This window comes from Melopsittacus undulatus, chromosome 2 (genome assembly GCF_012275295.1).
Source record: "Melopsittacus undulatus isolate bMelUnd1 chromosome 2, bMelUnd1.mat.Z, whole genome shotgun sequence".
Classification (NCBI taxonomy): Eukaryota; Metazoa; Chordata; class Aves; order Psittaciformes; family Psittaculidae; genus Melopsittacus; species Melopsittacus undulatus.
Window position 1 is genome coordinate 17,689,242 of NC_047528.1, and position 20,708 is coordinate 17,709,949.

Genomic DNA, 20,708 nt, shown 5'->3' on the forward strand with positions numbered 1-20,708 from the left:
TACTTATGAAGCGAGATGAACAAGTAAATTCCTTTTTTTTTTTTCCCACTTAAGCACTGACTGGTAAATACGTAAGAGCACATCTACAGATTCATCAGACATTGCACACCACGTGCTGGAAAGCAGCCAGGCAGATTTGGGAGTGGCACATTCACAAATTAAAAATCTATTTACAGTCATGTAAGGCTGAACAGCAGAATCAGACCATTTCATTTGCAATACCTGTCAAACCACAGCTAGGACTGATAAATACATTCATGGCTTTCATCTCACAAAATACTGACAGCTCAATTACCAAATAATTCCTTGCTCTCTAGTGACAGGCTGCTACACAGAACTGACAGACTAAAAGAAACATAGCACTTTGGCAGGTAAGACCCACAGGCTTAGATGAACATAAACAAACATACTTCTTGCACCATTTATCTTACCTGTCTAATGCAAACTGTCTCAAAATACAGCTATTCTGAGTACATGATCAGGCTTCTCTTACTCTGAACTTGGCAACATCTTTTTGCTCCAATATTCTTTCTACAGCTATGGATAATGACTCCTTTTCCCAGTTACTGACAGGAACAACATCTAAGTGCTGTTATTTACTTATAAAGATGTAATGAAGAGCCTTTCACTTACAATGATTTTTCCTATGCTAGCTAATGGAAATTGATTACAGGAATTCCAACATCTGATCTTCTGCCCAGAGACAAAAAGGCACATCACAAACTTTTGGAGATGAAAGAGACCACCATCAGAAGACACTGTTTAGCCTGGAATGGGACTGGAACAAAACTGATAGGGGGAATACAACACAAACATACAAGAATGGTTGCTCTTCACATGGATGTTATTAAATCTACTAAATGTGTGTATGGTATCAATCATTTGACAACTGAGTACAGTTGCAAGGGAGATGTATATCATTCACACTGTATATATATATTAGCATTCTACCCATATTAGATTGATAAAAACTACTAGTATGAAGTTCAGACATGACTATACAGGGACTCCAAAACAGAACTTCGTCAGCTTCCAAGAAATTAATCTGCCTTATCTGGTAGCAGATTATCCATACACAAGCCTAGGAAGATACAAAATTTTTATTTATATTTCACATTTCTCACTACTTTTTATATACACGTGTGTGTATACAGACACACACACATAATTCTATATATTGTATTTAATGTAGCCAGTTCTTTCTATTTGTATCTATATCCAATAGTCTCAAAAAAACCCAAGCTGTGCCACTCAGTTTTGATGGAGCAGAGAAACTGCACAGTGTCCTCATCAGAACTTCTTCCCCCTATTACTCATCCTGGGCAGTGTAATACATTTAATTCATTAATATTCAGAAGGTTCTCCTGCTTCAGTCACTTTGACTGATGCTGTTAATGGTAATGAACTATGGAACAGAGTAAATGGTGAATGACAACATGCTGACAGAGCCTCCAATAACACATGCAGAATTAAACAAATGAAGAACAAAAAAAAAGCCTTAGAACTTACTGTCCAAAACTTTATGAAGTACTGCAAGACTGTAGCAGCAACAAACAGACAGTACAGTAAGGAATACATTAAAAACAGGAGGAAGAATTTGTAGTTAGAAAATCCCACACAATTATTCACCCTAGAAGGAGGGGAAAGAGAAAGAGGTTACTATGATAGTAAAAAACAAAACAAAACAAAAAACCCCCAAAACCCTCAAACCCCAGTACATTCAGCTTTTGCAGAGCATAACATGTATGATGTTAGTGGTGTGTCCAAAACAGTCTGGCACTAGTGTTCCAGAAGCATTTTAAGCCACCATTTTGAAAGAAGTTTTTCTCAGGCCAAATGATGTGGGCCCTTCATATAAATTTTGTCCACCAAGAAGTTCTACAGGACAAGACATGAGCTGGCAAAGCATATGATACATACAGTCTGTATAGGAAGCATCTCACACACTATGAACTAACTATAGCCATCATGGAAGATGATATGAGCTTCTCCAATTTCAGTGGTTACAAAACCGCCTAGAAGTCAACTACTGATAGAGTATTCTTACAGTGACAGCAGATAATACTTTTACTGACTACCAATGAATACAAACTGCAGAAGAGTAACTGTCTGAGTGGGTCTTATGTATCATCCAGAATTGAGAACTTATTTTCACAGTGTAGTGGGTATCTCCTCTCTTGGTAACAATACCAAAGTAAACAAAAGGGAGAAATGCCATTTCTCTCAGGTCTCACTAACACCAAGGTTTCTCTATATGAAGAGAGATTGCATGGTTTGGGCTACTGGGCCTGCAACAATGTTTCAACACATCAAGAGCAAGATTTATTTTCACATATTAAAGCCTCACGAAGTTATGTGAAAAAATCAAGTTTTACTTCAAAGTTGCATTTTTGAAGCAGCATCTAATTCATGCAGGATCTATTTCATTATTATTACTGATTTTTATTTTTTTTTAACTTACCATGGACAGTGGTGGTCCATTTTTAGTACACATCTGAAAGAGAATTTCCAGCAAGTTAAAGCAAAATATACATTTTCTTTCTAAGGCACATACTTGTAGCTTCTGTAGGTTGGGGGTTGAGGGGAGTGGTGTTGGATTTTGTGTTTTCTTTTTCTTTTATTTGCTTGTTTGTTCTTTAAAGTATTCTGCCCCACTGTATCTTTTTCAAATCCTCAATCATGCCAATTCTCTGTACTACAGCTGCCATCCTTCCACACAAAAAGACCGAGTGAGATTCAGCGAGGTCATGAACAGAGTCTCTTAAATTAACAGTGGAAGCATTGCTGAGCAACACACCACATAATAATTTATTAAGCCACGCTAGTTTTATGTGTGCACTGAGACAAAACAAATCTGTAAGGACCCTCCAGCATCGTGTGGGTAAAGTATGTTAGCCTGTCATTCACTCCAGCTAAGTCTACCTTAGGGCTATTTTTGCTACCTTTTTTGTTTCCTCCTTGCTTATTTAAAGCTAATTGAGGAAAAAAGCAGCACAGTGGGTAATCTGAACAGTTACATACCATTTCCATCCAGTTCTATTGTAAGGACAGACACTAGGCATTTCAGACACACAGACACATTCACTGTATTTGCTAATAAATTAGATTTTAGCCAAAAGACATGTATTAGGTTCTTCGGTTAACTACATTTCCTCAAGCTCAACCTACTGAAGTCTCACTCATAGCTTCTGTCTTCAGTGCCCTCAGATTTGTCTGATGATTCAGAATCAAGCTAGGGAATAGCAGGGATGTCTTTGAAATGGTTAAGACATGCAGTTCCACTGTCAATCTCTAAGATTTTTAGCACTATTAATAGAACACATCTGTTTCAATGCTGAAAAAAATCAAGATATAATAGTTCTATAATAAGCATTTGCTGGTGCTGGTTATCTCAGACCTGCCTTTCCTTGTTTTCAATTGCTGTTTTAAAAATTATTTATTTATTAATACAAGCACTATTTCACAAAGCCTCAAGCAGGTTTCCTAGAAAGTTCTGCCACTTTGGACAATGGGGCAGCAATAAGAATATTAAACCAACAGGAGGAACCTTGCTCTTGCATGAAATCCAAGTACTGAGGGTCTGAAAGAGGAACAGTAGTAATAAAATCTGTTGTGCAGGGGCTAACACACCAAAGAAATGAACACACTGAAGTGATGATCACAGGAAAGAGAAAACCCCATCATTTCAGATACAGTAACTTACATGTCACATGCGGAACAGTGGTGGCAGCGGTCAGGTTTAATTAGCTGGCATCGATCACAGTATCTGATTGCTGCATTTAAATGGCAAGGGTCAAGTCATTAGAACTCATTTAATTTTACAAAGGTTTTCTCCCTTAATATGAACTGAATCTTAAAGAGCTTTCTGCCCTCCCCTACCGCACCTGTTCTCACAGGCCTTCATGTGCCTACTCTCATATATGTAACTCTTGATTTTTTTTTAAAGAAATGTAACATACGAAAGTATTTTAAACACTTCAATCTATTACTACTGTACTGAGTCCATTTCCATTTACTCTTTGGCTTCCCAGTTTCCCATCCTTCATCCTCTGGCACTGATCCCCCATGGCTTGCTTGCTTTCACCTCTGGACAGGTTACTCCAACACCCTACTGTGAAAACATGTTCTTTCAGCAAGCCAACTTTCTGCATTAGCTTTCTCTATCCTCTTCACCACAGAGTGATCTAGCAGACTGTTCAGTAAATCAGCTCTTCCTCATCTTTCCTGGATATTTTTAAATAAGCCTTCAGGCTCTTCTCAATGGAAACAAGACACCAGCACAGACAGTTTGAAAGCGGGAGGAAAGCCAACACCTACAACTAAGCAGAACTGCTAAGAGCTGGCAAGAGCTTCCCAGACCACTTGCGGAACTTAGATTGGGATTCCCTTAAAGGGAGGCTTAAATTCAAAAAAGCCAGGTGTCCTTAGACTTTGGACAGTCACAACTTCAGAACAGTTATTCTGAGGAGTTTATGTTTTTGGAAAACTATACAGGGTTCCTAGTTTCAAGAAAGTGAAACAGATTTATATACATATAAAAGATTTATGTTTTTTTTAAAGACTATACATATGCATAAGACAGAAATTTCACAGATCATTCATGTACAAGTTGGTATCAAAATGCCTATACATATTAAAAGCAAATACAGAAATAGCCCATAACTAGCTTTGTACTGAATTACAGATGGGAATGGAATAACATATATTCGTTCTTAAATTCTAGCCTTGAGTATGATGTTTCTCCTCTTGCTGAACTGATACCACCCATAAAAAGAAGTTCTAGAGGGAATTAATGACTATAAAATTGAGAGAAAAGTTTAATATTCTCTATTTCTAGCTGATTTAACTATATTTATTTGTGTTTATAGCTATAATTAGAGATAAATTTTACCATGTATCTGCTTGTTAGAAATGGATTGTTTTTTAACTTATAACTATTCTAAAGAGCAGCTCCATATTGAGATCCCCAGACAAAGGACTCCATTTTCTCTTGGGATAAAAAAAAACGAACAGTCCAAACAAATAACAAAACAAGGTCATGGCCTTTCAATATGTGTTTAATAGATTGCTCATTCAGTGACATCAAATGAATTTCACTGAATTAAACTAGCAGCTTCAGGAGCACAGAATTATCTCAATATCTCACCTTTCGATGCTGTTGTCGTATAGATAGGCAAATCTTTAGCAGCTCTTCTCAGAATCTCCTGCTGGTATTCTGGTCTCTCTTCTTTTTCATATTGTTCTTTATCAGCTTTTGACAAACAGAACTAGGACGGAGGGAGGGAGAAAATGGAACAATGGGAAAAAATGATTTGTTACTTTGTCTTCTAGTCAAGCTCCAAGAAAAAGACCCTGTGTATCTTATTCCTAGGTCTTTGGACAACCCTCACCCACAGACCAAAAAACCCAAATATAAAAAGAAGACTGCTACAGAAATTACAGGATATCCTTAAAACTCCACAATAGGCCTGGGCTTATTTTAGAGAAAATAATCTTTATTTCTGTTCCATTATCTACAGCATTTTCCCTTCAACACAAATGAAGGCAGAGACTCACGGTAAGTTTCAAGAAGGCACAACCTTTCTTTAATTCCTGATGAGCATAAATTAAGTGATCTGTGAACAAGAGAAAGATGCAATATTCCTTTGTTCCTACAGGGAACTAAAGTTCTCTTATCATTCTTTCTCTTAGAGATGGGTACAAGCCAAAGAGGGCAAGAACGTGGTGATGCAGAGGGCAGCTTCATGGCTTCAAGCACAGAAGCTGAAAGTGTTTAACTAGGATATCCACTTAGGTGTAGTCAGCATTACAACTTCTACTTTTGTAGTCAGCAAAATCCAGGATCTGTATTGAAAGCAACTTCTTCAAAGCCTGTAAAGTTTGAAAAAGTTCCAATTCTGAGTAAAGCATGAGAAGCATTCCTGTTGAAGCCTCACTGAAATGTAGAGCTTTACTGGAAGAAGCTGGAGAGCTTTTACTCACTTGTAAAACTCTTTGGTGTCACTGAAATTGTGAGCTTTACCATTAAGATCCACAAAACCCCATGTGCTGACAAGCCTCAGTGGAGTGGGGGCTGAACTCACTATTTCCTTTGTGTTTTTCTCTTCTTACGCACTTTTAAACTCTGAGCTTCCTGAATGGACTACAAGAGCTCTTTTTATGAACACACAGACAAAGTATTCATGGAAGTGAGTGGAAAATCCTGTGTGTGTAGCTGGAACAAAAATTGGCTTAGTGTGGTTTAACAGGACGGTATTTTCCTACCAAGAACATGTGTAAGATTAGTTCACATGGATTTTCCTCTCATCTTGTACTTTTTCCTCTTTTGAATTACAGTCAGTTGGCAAGCAACAGTGAAGACTCCACTTACAAAAAGGAAGAAGTAAGACATTGCTGAATTTCTCCATTATTTCATTACCCAGAATGCAAAGAAGTTGCCTTATATCTCACAGAATCTAGTTAAGCCACCTGTTCCATGCAGCAGCATCCCAGTTGTTGAGCCTACCCACCATTCAAAGGTGAAACATGAACCACAATCCCCTTATAAATAATCAGAAACTAGGACTGATCTATGTGAAAGGTGAAATTAAAGTTTAACCAAGAGTTTGACCTAATTTTTCAACTGTAATATTCAAGACAGATGTTTACTCAAATATGAAAACAGAAGATGCTTACATCAAAAGTTTAAGGCAGATATGAAGCATCATGCCAGCAAGCAGTGGTGCAATATTCCTTCCTCCCCACTGCCCTTGTGAGTTTGCTAGGTGACCCACTGCCTGTCTCCATGACCTGCACTCAAGCCCAGGCTGCATTAGAGATGAAATACTGCTTCTAAATGACATTTCTATGGCAAACCTTTAATGCACAGAAAAGGAACTAAATCACAACATTTACAACTTTTTAATTTCTTCAAGTAACATCTTAATAATAATATTACTCCAAAAATCCTGGATAGGATTTTGGTTTTCCAAAGAGCTATATTTCTGTTCTAATTTCAGAAATCCATAGGGCCATGAGACCACAGTCTCTTTGGACAATAGCAGGATATGTTCACAGACATCAAAAGTTGTCTGTTACCACATAGCTAACAGAATTTTCAATGAGGTTCCAGCAGTTCTTATTGAAAACAGAAAGAGTTCCTTTGTTTCCTTCCTCTTTCTACATCTTGTGTAATGTTGATTGTTCTTTACTATGACAAATGTACAGGGATTACACTAAAACAACAGCAGCTGCAGAATCTTTTTTTAGTTCAATAGTAAGATCACAGGATGCTATTTGTTTTGCAAGAATGGCTAATTTGAATGACTAAAAATATATAGATTTATGCTGTCATACAATAGGGTGATTCTGAAGTCAGGCTTTGTTTTTAAGTATAACCAGCATAAATTACTCACTGCTACAAGAACTTGCCTAGAAAAAGGGCTGGTAGTTTTTTTAGTTTAGTGGTTTTCTGTGCTTTGTTTTTAATGTGTGTTTTGTTGCTTGTTGTTGTTTGGTTCCTCCCTCCTCCTGATTTTTTAAGCTAACTGTAGAAAATTGCATTCAATCTGATTTATCTCCACACTTGCTATAGGAAACATTCATTACATGCCACATGCCCAAACCATCCCTTGCACTCACTGAATATGAAAAGTTTGCTACAACAATCATTGTAACTACAGAATAAGTACTATCAGAAGTTTTCTATTCTTGAAGAATCCAAGCAGACAGTAAAAGTTGCTAGGTATTAGCTTTATGATCAGTTCTAGTTCATATAGCTTTACAAAACTTAGAGTAACACAGTTCCAATCACATTTGGAACCCTCCCTGGTGTAATTTCAGAGCATTTTTTCTCATCCTATTGCTTGTCTCTTGGGAGAACAGACGAACACCCACCTCACTACAACTTCCTTTCCGGTACCTGTAGAGTTATAAGGTTTCCACTGAGCCTCCTTTTCTTTAAACAACCCCAGTTCCCTCAGCTGCTACTTATAGGACTTGTGCTCTAGACCCGTAAACAGCTTCATTCACTCTTTTTGCTTAGCTAAATAGCAGAATAGTCTTGAGCTCTTTTCACTTTGTATTCTGTAGCTTAAGATGCAGATCTCTAAGCCATAATTAAGCACTGTGGAGCAGTGTTTGCTTTTCCTTAGAAGCATGGTTTAAACTCTTTTCAAAAAAGTTTAAGGTTGGCATTAGAACTGAAAGTCAGCCTTGACAAAAATAGAATAAAAATTCAACCCCCATAGAGTAACCAAAGCCTCAAACACTTTAGCCAATTTAAAAGCTTTGTAAGACCAAGGAAGGGAAGGGAAACATTGTAAATTCAGGGTGTCAATATTTAATCCTTACATACACACACCTTAGAGAAAACAGAAAACAAGGTAACCCATCTCAGGCTTATTGCAATTAACACTGTGTTTTTTCAAACCAAAATTTCTTATGGTCATCGTGTATTCTTTTGCCATTATATAAAGCTCCTTTATGTATTCACTTCTCAATTGTCCTTAAACCTTAACCCTTGCCTTACTAAATTGTTCAGTCCTCCAAGTTATGAATATACACTACATAACTACTTTTTATAACCAAAACAAAGGTCAAAACGGGCTAAATGGGAAATATAAAAATGTTGTCACTGTATTTGGTTTTAAAAATTCCAAGTTTCAAGAAAACTACTTCACTGTACATGACTGTCAAACTCGTGATTAATTAAGTGCATGTTTTGCATGAGGAAATGTCATCACACAAAGTATACGGTATTTTAAGAGTCACTTGATCATTTTCATTCATGATACACTGTCATGCTGTTCTATTTCCGATAATAAGAAAGGAAAGGTGAATCATGCAGCACTGCAAGCAAGTTTATCACTGAAAAGAGTTCAGCTATTTATGGAAAAGGCACTGACATTTTTCTAATGTTATATTTACCTCTTTAGAGGGGGATGCAGGAGGTGTGAAAATTGTCTTCCAGTAAGACCATACAAACATGAAAAACGACAGATGAAAAATCACAAGGTAGACAGCTGCAATAAAATACAAATAAAGAGTTTGGTAAATATAGCTGAAAAGAACAAGAAATAAAATCGCTCATCTCTGATGAGGGCTAAACTATTACACTATGAATCACCTGATAAAATTATATTAAACCCTTTTCCCTGAGTAGACTTAGTGCTTTCGGAGTGCTCACTTAAAAAAGAAAATAAAAAAATCACCAAATGTGATGGCTGTTATTCCTCAAGGGAATATTATGCTTTTATGTATGATTCCAAAACAGACTTTGAAGGAAAAAAAACCCCAACCCACACCCAAAACCAAAAACTGAACACAGTTTCACTTGTGGCATGTGACTAACCTCTTTGGATAAAGAAGATGCTACAATTCTGTTCTAAAGTATTGTAAAGTATTTGATAACTGACCTACAGAATTCAATTTATTTTCTACTTCTAATAGAAACAGTGCAGCACTGTGCCATTTTAGAAGGCATTGGTCACCAATGACAATAAAACCCCCAAAGTATGGGTTTGGAGAGGACAGCACTCCAAAATGAGCTAGCTGCAAGTTAAAAACTGCCTGATTATCTTTCAAATAAGCATAGCAATATAAGCTAGAAGAGTCCTGCTGTTACAGTCATGTGGCAACAAAATGTAGGGAGCTCAATCAATTTATGAATTGGTCTGTGTGATATGGTTGCCTTAAAGACTAGAAACAGACCTTAAGACCCAGGAAGTTTCTTCCAATCTTCTTTCCTCTAACAGTTTATTTTACCACTTGTAAAGAGGAAACAGATCAGTTATGCCAGAACAGCAAGCCATACAAAAGAAGTTATAGTAAATATTTACATTATCTTCACTTATATTATCTTCAGTTGCAGGAAGAAGGAAACCTGACCTATTTTCCTGTGCACATAAAAACACTCCTTTAAGCTGCATGATGTACTTCATGGATGGTAAAACAGGCTAGAAACTTTGAGAACTTCCAACAGCTCAGGAAATGCTTGTGCAGCCACAGAAGACATGGTCTTAACTTATCTTTCAGGGTTTTCATTGCTTGTTGCAGTGAAAACAAACTTAATTTCAGTTTTCTTCAGAGAATTATGCTTTTTACCTTTGCCTCCAACTCCTCCAACCTTACAGCCAGATTTGGCAAATTTTCAGCTGTGGAGCTGATAAAAAAAGCAAGAAGCAAAGCCTTTTTCAAAGGCTATCCTAAAACTGTCATCCTGATGGGAAAGAACTTGTGTATCACTGCACTAGGCATCGCATAATTAGAAACTGTCTTTTATTAAAAACATACTGTACACATTCAAACATAATGCTGTTAAGCAATCAAAGAATGAGAGAATGGTTTGGAAAGAGGAGAAACAGACACAAAACTGGAGTGGCATCAGCTGCACAGATAGGAGCTTTGGGGGATAAGAGGGTGAGAGGAGTTGAATACAAGGAAAAAGGAAATGAGATGCAGGGCACAGCAAAACAAACTTACAGAGTAAGCAGCTCCATTCTGTCCACAAAAAACACCCCAGAATTCAGATTCTTTTGAAAGATTATTTTTAGAGCACACACAATACTTCAAACTTCTTGTTGTAGTCTTGTTGCAGGCTGTAAATGCCACAACAGAGTGAATAACAAGCACCAATGCTGGTTGCAGCAAGGGTACAGAGCTGTGCCAATTTTATCAGTATTTACTAGAAAGAAGCAGCTGTTACAGTGCTTTTGCACTCTTGCAATAACTGAGAACTTGCAATCTGTCACTGTCATTAAAAGCCATTAAAATGGCTTGTCCTCAGTAGCCAATATGGGGCAACTTACGGAAGAGTTAAGACTTTCATAGCTGTTCCAGTGATGGGCACCCCTCAATCTGGAGCAAAAGAGCCTGCAATTGGCAGTCCATACTGGCCCTGCACTGAATAAATTCTGGGTTTTCTTCCTCACTCCTGTACTGCCATTCCTACTGTGATTACAAATATCATGATTACAGTGCTCCCCAAGAAAAGAGAGGGAGGGAAGACACCATTTTTGAGAGATTTATTTTATTTTGGCAGTTCATCTACCCACCATTATAGGTAGCAGTATCTCCTCTGCAAACTACTCTCCAAAGCATCTTGGATCAATTTCCAGTACAAATATAAACCAGCCTCACTCCTATTCAGTTCATTTTCTTGTAAATACAAGCTACACAGAAAACACGTCAAAACCCTCAAACCCCAGTACGGGCCAGTTTAGCCAGACAGAGTTAAGAGGAAATCTTGGCAAAGCTAAAGGTATCCAGCATTCTTGGTACCATGCTGTGACCAAATGAAGTCACTTTTTTTAAAGGCACTGATGCATACCAGACCATAATTTATGGCCTCAAGAGGACAATGTCTTAAGACGTTCTCTTAGAATCCTCCTAAACTATACTAACACCTCCTAAGATATGCTATTAACACCCTTTTCTGAATCATTCTTAATACTACATCCAAGACAGTCAGATTGCAGAAAGATATGTAACAGAAGCATATTATATTGTTAAGCGAGACGCAGAGTTGAATTAATTCCTCTATCCTAATTAATATAAATCTAGACAAGAATATGAAATTGCAAAGAAGTAGCCTTAATGGTGTGAATAAATTGCCACTCATTTAATCAAAAGTTGTAATTAAGTACTGGAAATAAAAGAATTTGAACACAGTACACTGAAATATGAAGCAAAATATATTTGCTAAGATGCACATTATTGATTTACACAGCAATGTTACTGGTAGCTTGGCCTTCTGACCCTTCTTATGTTATTTCCCAGCTATTACAATTTAGCTTATAAGAACTTTCTAAAACTTACTACAGCTTTCATTTCAAATGAAAAAAAGACTTTACAGCTCATTTTAAGACCAACCTCAATCTTTCAATAAATTCATGCATACAGGATGCCTGTGACATGCTTTAGACTTGAAGGTGCAAGAAGCGTGCAGTTGACAGCTGTTAAAAGCCTCACAGTCAGGTTCCAGTGATCCTGTCAATCTCTTTAATTACTCAGGCATTTTTCTTCTCTGGTAGGTTTAAGAGCACCTGCTTCAGTCAGACTTGCACCACAGTGATATTGAAGCCAGGGATCTAACTATGCAACACCAAGATCACTGCTCTGTCATGTTTCCTTAACTGAGATATGGAACTTGTCTTTTTGACTGAATTTTTTAAGTAGGTGAAGCCCAGCTGTGTAATGGGATATAAAAATCCAGAGGAAGACACAGCTCCCATATTGAACAACCTGCAGTTTACTTTGGAGATTATTCCTCTCATCTTCTAATGAAAAAGTGAGAGGAAGAGGACAGATTCCCTCAAGGTTCCTTCCTTTCAGTGTTCTCCTGGATGTTTCCCATCAGAAGAACATTGCTAGACTAACATCAGATTCTCTGCTCTTCTGCTAAAACATGAGCCTCTTACAAGTCATCTCATACTCTGAAGACAGCCCTCTGCAGACAGTCAAAATGCAAATCTATGCCTAATTTACCACCCACGTACCTCCCCCCCCCATTAGCTGAAATGATCTCCCAAATAAACACCTCATCAATAACTTGTATTTCTACAGGAAAATGAAAGTAAGCTTTATACAAAACCAAACATATTTTGAACTTCTGGAATTGAACCACCCTTTATACTAATATTCAATTCACAATTAAAGAAGTGGCACAGAAAGAAGGCTGGAATCTTTCTGGTCGGTTTGTATCTCTAAGTACTACACACTGCGGCTTATACATGCCAAAGCCAATATGAAGACTTAAGTACAGTTTGTCAAAACAGGCCTTAACCATCAACAATTTAAAATTATAATGTGCAGCCACCTTTGAAATACTTGTGTTCTGCATAGTTCCAATCAGTCTTAAAGAATGGGGTTCTTAGGAATCTGGTAAGCTGTTCAGAAAACAGCAAACTGTAGAACAACAATTCTTCCTCTTTCGTAAGCATTTCAGGTCACAGGGTGTGTGCAGGAATAAACACAATATGGACTTGTGGATCTGTTGCAGTTCCTTCTCACTTATCCTTTTTCTGTTCTTAGAAGGTACCCATTTAAAAATATTTGCAAACCTAAATCATAGACTCACAGGGCTTGTCATCATCCCAAGCCTATGGTACTAGAAGCTAAACAGACTCAACCTCACAATATATACCTTGATTCTTAACACTAATCTACTTACTACAGAGCTTACATACAAAAGAGTATATTTAACATCTAGGTGTCTTAAGACTTGTGTGCAACAGAACTCTTCACATCTTTAAAAAAATAAATTAAAAATTTACCTTTTTCTGCAGTTGAAGAAATAGTAACTGGAAGAGAAAGAAAAAACATACATGGTGAATAAATGCATACTGAATCAAATGTTTGGCTAGAAGTGAGATACGAGACAGCTGTTTTGTTCCAAAGTGTACTTCAGGTGTTAGTAGAGCTTCCCTACCCCACACTGGGGTAAAACAGAAGTCGGGATTACTCTGGCCAGCCCTTGAGGCTTGATGAGTCAGTGAAAGAGCTGAGGCAATTCAGTTCCCTGCTTAACCAAGTGAGCACACTTCTTTTCACAGACATTGATTAAGTCTTAATTTATACATGTTCCCCTTCATATACACACCTAGCAAAGATTTCTGAGTCAACAACTAAGCCAACAGGGGTACCACTGGAAAGCAGAAAATGAAATAAAACAAGTTCCTACAGAAGTCCCTGTGGAATTGTGTTACATGTAACCTACTTCCCTCCCAGATTTTTGCCACCACGTCCCTCTTCTCGTCACATGCTATTTTTGACTTTTTCCCTTGACCTGAATTCTTCAAGTATAGTTAAAATCTCTCCACTTCCTTATTTCCTACACCCTTATCTCCTTGTAACCCAACAGCAAATTCTGTTGTTCAAATTTACCTTGTATACTGCCTGACTAGTAGTACATCCTCCTGCCCTCAGGCTTCTCCAGAGCCTTCACCCTTCATTCATCAGTTCAGGCAAGATGCTGAACAGAGATCTGCTTATTGGGTTACTTTGTTCTTCCTTAGACACTGAATTCCTGAAATTCAACATGGAAAGGATCTTTCATTGACTCTTCATCTTATACAGCAAATTCTGGTCACCAGCACAAGTTAAAGGTTAACAGGGCACATCTTGCCTACTGCAGTTCACGTCACTCTATACCTTCTCTCCTCTCTCACCTCTGACAATTCTACAGTCATTAGTCTGTGTGCCAGTTCAAGAGCTTTTTCCTGATGCACACAAGAGTCTTAAATCTGCAGGACTTCAGTGTGCATTGCAGACTTCCTTCTGAAGGGTTACTTTCGTCACAGAGGTGGCACGTGTCTCACCTAATTTCAGGTATCTATAGTAAAAGGGTCTGCAACTATGTCATGCAACTACGTCTCTCTTTCTAGTCAATAAGAGACATAATGAGAAGACATGCCAATGTACAGACAACCCCTTTTTCTTCAGATGTGTAGGCTTGGTGTTCTGTGTTGCCTCCCCTCTTATCCTTACCCTTTTGCCCCTTCCTTAAAACATCCACCCGTTCACTGAAGCCTCTGTGAAGTTAACGGAAAAGGTTCCAGTCCCTTCCACCCAAAGGAGGGAGAAATTACCACTTAGACGTGAACAAGGCTAGCTTCAAACTAAAGGAGGTCAATCCTAAAGAACATCTTAATTTCACATTAGGTATGCATACTTGCATACCCTCCTCCCCTGTCTCTGCAACCGGGACACTATCTACACAGGAAAACAGACCTGAAGCACACAGTCACCTACAAAGTATGCATGTAAATGTAAGACCAGGTCCTGTTGTGTCATGGTAGTCTCAGCACTACTCCACTGCATGCTACAGAAATCACATTATTTTTTAAAGCAAATCTCGTGTTTGCTTGAAATTTTACTAATGCATTATTTCTCCAGTTAACACATTTTCAGCTACACAAGGAGAAGATAAAATCATTTAAAAGGTGAAAATTAAAACAAGCTTGCCGAGGGGGGTTGTTTGCTTAGCTTCAAAAAAAGAAAAAAAATCCTAAAAGTACTTCAAATGAAGCTTACTCTTTAGCTCCTCTTATTTCTTAAGTAAACATCTTTGCACACAGCTGGACAAATACCTATATCCCTGGACAAGGAATATAAGAAAGTTCTTAATTATCCTCTAATGGGAGAACATCATTACCTGTAAAAGTACAGGAAATTTTGTATGTAATTCTGATTAAAGCACTCCATAATCTGTAGCCTTACTTCTGCTCTTCACACAAAACAAAATTGAGCCAAATTTCATGTCTGAAGACTCAAAATAATAAACAGCCTTTACACACATGGGAAATAAAAAAAGCTTAAGATGCTATCACCTGTGAGACTTCATCAAAAGGATCCCTAAATAAGCCTCATAAAAATTAATTAAAGATTCACAGCACCAGAAAGATAATTTTCTCTTTCCTACATTGGTCCCGTGGGTCAGAATGCAGTTATTAGACTGTGCAGAACAATTTTAGTTTGGCAAACTCCTGTATTTTGAGGTAAAAGCCAATACTGAAATGCTTGTGATTTTCATGCTGTCTTATAATCCTCAAATGAAATAAAATATGACCAGTTATACTGCCTCAGAAGTTCATGTGTTTCTCTTTCTATCCCTTTCACTGTTGTTATTCAAGTTGTCAGATAGATTAAATAAAGAGCAATCCTACTACTTGAGTCCAAATTCACTCAGCAAATGGCAAACCAACAGTTTTACAGGATCTTCACACTACCAGGCAAAGCCTTCCATTAAGTGAGTTAATATTTAACCTTTACATAAAACAGATCTTTATTTGCTAGGCTGGTAGTGTAACAAGCAGATTTACACCATCAGGAAATCGATTCTAGCTTTTGAACTCTAGTACAAGAAAAAAAAAGAGCCAAACGAAAACCAAGAAACCAACCAACAAATCACAGAGCGAGCACATTGTGGCCCATCATCCCTGGCTTGTAGTTTAAGTTACTAGCTTAGCTCTCTATTGCTTGCAACCACTTGCCATCAACAACTGGTTTCAAGGCATCAGCTTTCACTAAATTAGTACCACTTTCAGTTTAAACACTTCTAAAACACGGGGGGAGCGGGGGGGTGGGATGCATGGAAAAAGCACTGCCTATTGATTTTTCTTTTTTTAAACAAAATTAAGCACTGCACATGATTTATATGTTAACCTAAGGATGCTACAGCTATACACTAGATGCATCAGCACAAGTTAGTGTCTTCAGCACTGCAGTCAACACAAAACAGTATTTCAGAAACTTAAATATTGGTGGGTTTGTTTTTTTTTTTAGAATTTAAAAATATATTCCCATGTCAGTATATTGATCAACTTCAAAAGGAAATGTAAAAGCAAATATATTTTTAGGATTGGCTTTTTAATATTAAGTTTCTGGTTTCTTGAGAACTTACTATGAAGTTTGAGCAAGATATTGCTAGGGAAGGATAAAAATATGACTGAACAGTGAAAGCTGCAGTTCACTTCATTACAAAGAGCTCAGAAACAGGCACTTGTGCTCATGCACAGTGAATTTCCGCTAAGGCCTCATAATTCCAAAGGATTCAGCATCTCTGTGTTACACCACAAGCAAGTTGAACAAAGTAAAGGAATCCTGTCTGTCTGACTGTTGCACAGAGCTTACCTTGGCCACCTCAGGATTTGATTTGCCCTTTAGGGTCAAACCACACAAAACTAAGTACATAGTTTCACTTTCTACAGAATACTACCTCCAAAATACATGATACAAACTTTTATTAGGCTGGATTCAAATGTACCTTTTAACTTGGACTGCTCAGAAGACAAGGAGAAATTCCAGGTTTGACTTTGGAAGAGGAAAAAGTTATCTTAGTTTTGATTTAGACACCCAGCATCACCCCTGGCAAAGACAATTTTCCTTCATAACCCCAGTTGTTCATCACATCTTTTTCTAGATACTCTTCCTTACATTATTGTCTGTTATATTTCATCTCACCTATGTCACAAGAATGAGAGGCGGAAGCCTACAGATTATCACAGGAAACAATCCTGCAGCTATAGGGACATCATTAGTTGCATAACAAATAGGACTGGGGAGAAAACAGCATTTGTTGGAAGCATTCCTCTTGGAGTACAAACTGAGGGAGCTGCAGATTTCACAAAGGTTTGGAGAATTTTTTAAGCTGCTTCAGGAAAACCTGCAAGAACATCTTGGAAGAACAAGTATGTTTAGGGAGCTGGTTTGCCTTCAGTTTCAGGCTCATTTTCAGGATTGCTATGAAGTGTTCAAGCACCTTCCAAATCACTGCATAATAGGAACCCCCTAAATCTCTCTAATCTGGGGTAAAGAGGTGCAACAATCTGCCAGGACCTTGCAAGAGGCATGCTGAAAAATGACACATTCGCCTTCAGCCTTCAAAGGAAAGAAACCCACTGCTCTATAAAACCCACACATCTCCTTACTCCCCTAAAAGGCATATTCCAATTAAAGTCAGATCTGCTCCTTGCAGAGCAAGAAATTCAATGGCAATTAATGCAGAAGCATATGAAAGGGAAGAACTGATCTTGTTACTGATGTGCTATGTTTATTTCTGCTTGTGCCCTCCCACAATGGCTCCCAGCAGGAGTCATACTCTGCATATTACAGCCTTTCCATGAACCTCAAGGGTAACATTCACATTTTGGCTGACATTCATCTTGGGTGGGAAGAGTCATAAATGTGCAATTGCATCCCTTCACCAGATGTACAGCCTTAACTTTTCTTAGTTTTTAAGGAAAACGGTTAAAATACATTTATACATGCATACACATAAACACACTTCTAGAAGACTGGACAGAGCCTTGGGTGACATGGTTTAATGTGAGGTGTCCCTGCCCATAGCAGGGGGGTTGGAACTAGATGATGTTAAGGTCCTTTCCAACCCTAACTATTCTATGATTCTAAATTACCTGTACAGAAACTCCCCACAGGAGTTTCTGCAAAGCCAAGCACCACGGACATTATCCAAAGTATTTGATTTGTTCTGAGAATGGCATTTAGTTGAAAGTATAACAGATTTATGGTAACGTAATTCCCATTTGCAAATGCAGACCTTAATCACTCACAAGAATATGGTAGAAACATTACTTAGTGACAGAAGTGGGGCAGACAATGAGTGAATTTCCTTGAACAAATACTCATTTGGCTTCTGTTAGAGAGCAGTGCCAGAACATGAAGACCTTAGCACCTCTCCAATGTTCTCTAGCAGCTGTAATTCTGTCACCTTTCCACACTGAGCAATTTCTTATTTCCTGACTGGCAGGCACCCACTAGGTGCTTTCCTCCCTAAGCAGCAGGGAGTTGTTTTTAGACAAATGAGTCAAGATGACTGAGTTGACAGCATCACATAGCCAAAAGCCAACGCAAGAAGATGCTGCCAGATCCCTGCCGAAAGGCTATGGGGACTCAGGAATGGCACACATGACTTGCCACCAGCTGGAATCAATGGCCTCTGCAGAAATTCGAGCCATATGAACCTAGAATTGTTTTATCTTCATATGGTGCTAGACTGTTGCATTTTTTTTACTCCAGACCTCCAAGAATATGACACAGGCTTCCCCCAGTGCACTGCCAGGTAGTTCAGAAAGTAACGCTGTATAGAACAGTGAGGCAGGAGAGGTGGCTCCTTCATGCTGTATAGCATGAAGAAATTCCCATTGCCACAGTGTGCTCCAGTGGTAGCAGTGTCTGGGGCTGCTGTGCAGCATGTGTACACCACTGCCCAGGCCTGACACAGTGCTTGTCTCAAAGGCTGGTGGACAGCTCCTGCTGCAGTGGTGTATGAAGATCCCCCTCCAACTCATTTGCCCACTCCCCTATGGCAGACAAACATAGCAAATCAAGCACTTGGCTTCCCAGACACTTCAGGTCAGATTTCAGCTACCAATGAAGGCAACTTTATGTGACCACAGACATCAGGGAATTACAGTGATGGAAGGTCACTGTCCTGGGTTAGGGAAAAGAAACCCTGCCAGGGCCATGGATGGCTTAAAGAAGTGCAGCTGTTTGCACAAGCACACACATGCGGTGCACAGCAACATCACTGGAGTTAGCTACTCTGTGACTTCAAGGGATCACAAGATGATGCCTTCAAAGATGCTACAGGGAAGTGTGGTAGGGAGAAATCTGGGTTGGAGGAAAAAGGAGGAAGAACACGCAGCTAGGGAAAAGAGACCTTGCTGCACAGGGAATGCTCTATCATTTATGGCCATCAGATTTTCTGTGTTCATAATTGCCATGCCCATTGCTACAGGACCCAAAAAAGCATTAACACAGGGAAGGGCAAAATGAATTAATATTCCAAATCAGGCAGTTCAAGCTGCACCACATACCTGTTTTTGTTATCAGCCATCATTACTATTTATTGTATGGTTAAAACAATGTTAATGCAATTCTTTAACTAAAATTTAGAGCAATCAGATGCTTGCTGCCCAAAAAACATGCTCTTATCACAATAATAAAGAGGCTTTTCATTTAGCCAAGGTCTTTTCAACCTCAATGCAGACAGCATATGCATAAATACAAACAAGGCTACAGCAGAAATCAGCATAATCAATGCAAGATACTCCTTGGGTAGTGCATTACATTTAGCAATGAATTAAGCTATGACAACTGAAAAGATTTCTGCCACATATTCTGGGAACAGTAAATTCTTTGCTACCACTTCCACAGTTCAAAACTGCAGCTATGAAGGCAACTGACTTCTGGAGCCCATAAAACCCTACAGACGGCTCCTTGCCTCTGCACCTACAAAATACTCTTGAAGGTTATACCAATGGTCTCCTAATGGCCCTCTCACTGAGGGTGACTGCAAGCTTTAAATGATTTCAAACCTGACAGTTACACTTGGATAGCATGCAGAAGGAAGTGTTGCTAGATCTAAACTTCAGTCTCACACTTGTGTTTGCAGTAAGAACCCCAATGTTTTAAGAGATGGATCAGCTCAAACAACTAAAGGCTTTTTCTACATGTGATGTTAGTATTCTGCTGCAGCAGTGTACCAGGTTTGGCGCACCTGGAAAGCCTTATTCCCTGAGAAGCACTATTCACTTTCAATTTACCGTAATTGCTCAAAGAAACCTAATGTAACTTGATTTTCTTAAGCTACTTAATCACTGTTGCCACTGCTCATTCTCTATTTGCATTTTGATGGATTTTAAACCCTAGCACTACTTCTGCATGCTTTCCTTATCTGCTTGCTCAAATTATTGTACTTTCTTCATTCAGTTCTTTCTCCCCAAATTCTACTTTATCATAACAATAACAGCTTTATCACTCAGTGGTTTGGAAATGCCACATATAAATTGTTCCCAATATTGCCTTTGAGCTATGAGACACAGCCAAAAGAAAGCCTTGGTTTCTTCTTGAAAGACAAAGAGAGCTCTTACTTGCATGAGTCAGTGAGCTGTGCTCCTCTGGCACATCAAGGAATAGGAAAAACCAGAATGGGCAGAAAGGCATGGAAACTGAAGCATCTGAGTGGAGCTAGCTTATGTCCACATCAGTGATTAATTACATTTACATTTGAAGGAGTATTTATACTCAGGGCTGGAAAGATCAAGTTGAGAGTAACACTCTATTCAAGTAACTGCATATGTGAATGGATATGTGAAAGGTCTTTCTGTGTTAAGAGTAACTCCAGTGGTTTTGTAGTTGACACTGCTAGGACACTTGCAAGAGACAGGAGAGACAAACAGGATAATCAGCTGGTGTTGACAGTGCTA

General features: G+C 38.5%; 1 protein-coding gene across 4 annotated transcripts in view; it reads right to left on the reverse strand.

Moving 5' to 3' along the window:
* Positions 1 to 20,708, reverse strand: part of ZDHHC20 (zinc finger DHHC-type palmitoyltransferase 20) — a 43,080-nt gene that overhangs the window by 11,673 nt on the left and 10,699 nt on the right. For all 4 annotated transcript variants that reach the window (XM_031049513.2, XM_031049512.2, XM_013129213.3 and 1 more), the window contains exons 2-7: positions 13,254 to 13,280; positions 8,908 to 9,002; positions 5,147 to 5,267; positions 3,704 to 3,773; positions 2,462 to 2,494; positions 1,510 to 1,630 (exon numbers count right to left, since the gene is read on the reverse strand). In XM_031049513.2, coding sequence (XP_030905373.2) covers positions 1,510 to 1,630; positions 2,462 to 2,494; positions 3,704 to 3,773; positions 5,147 to 5,267; positions 8,908 to 9,002; positions 13,254 to 13,280 — 467 coding nt within the window. The remainder of the gene's footprint in view (positions 1 to 1,509; positions 1,631 to 2,461; positions 2,495 to 3,703; positions 3,774 to 5,146; positions 5,268 to 8,907; positions 9,003 to 13,253; positions 13,281 to 20,708) is intronic.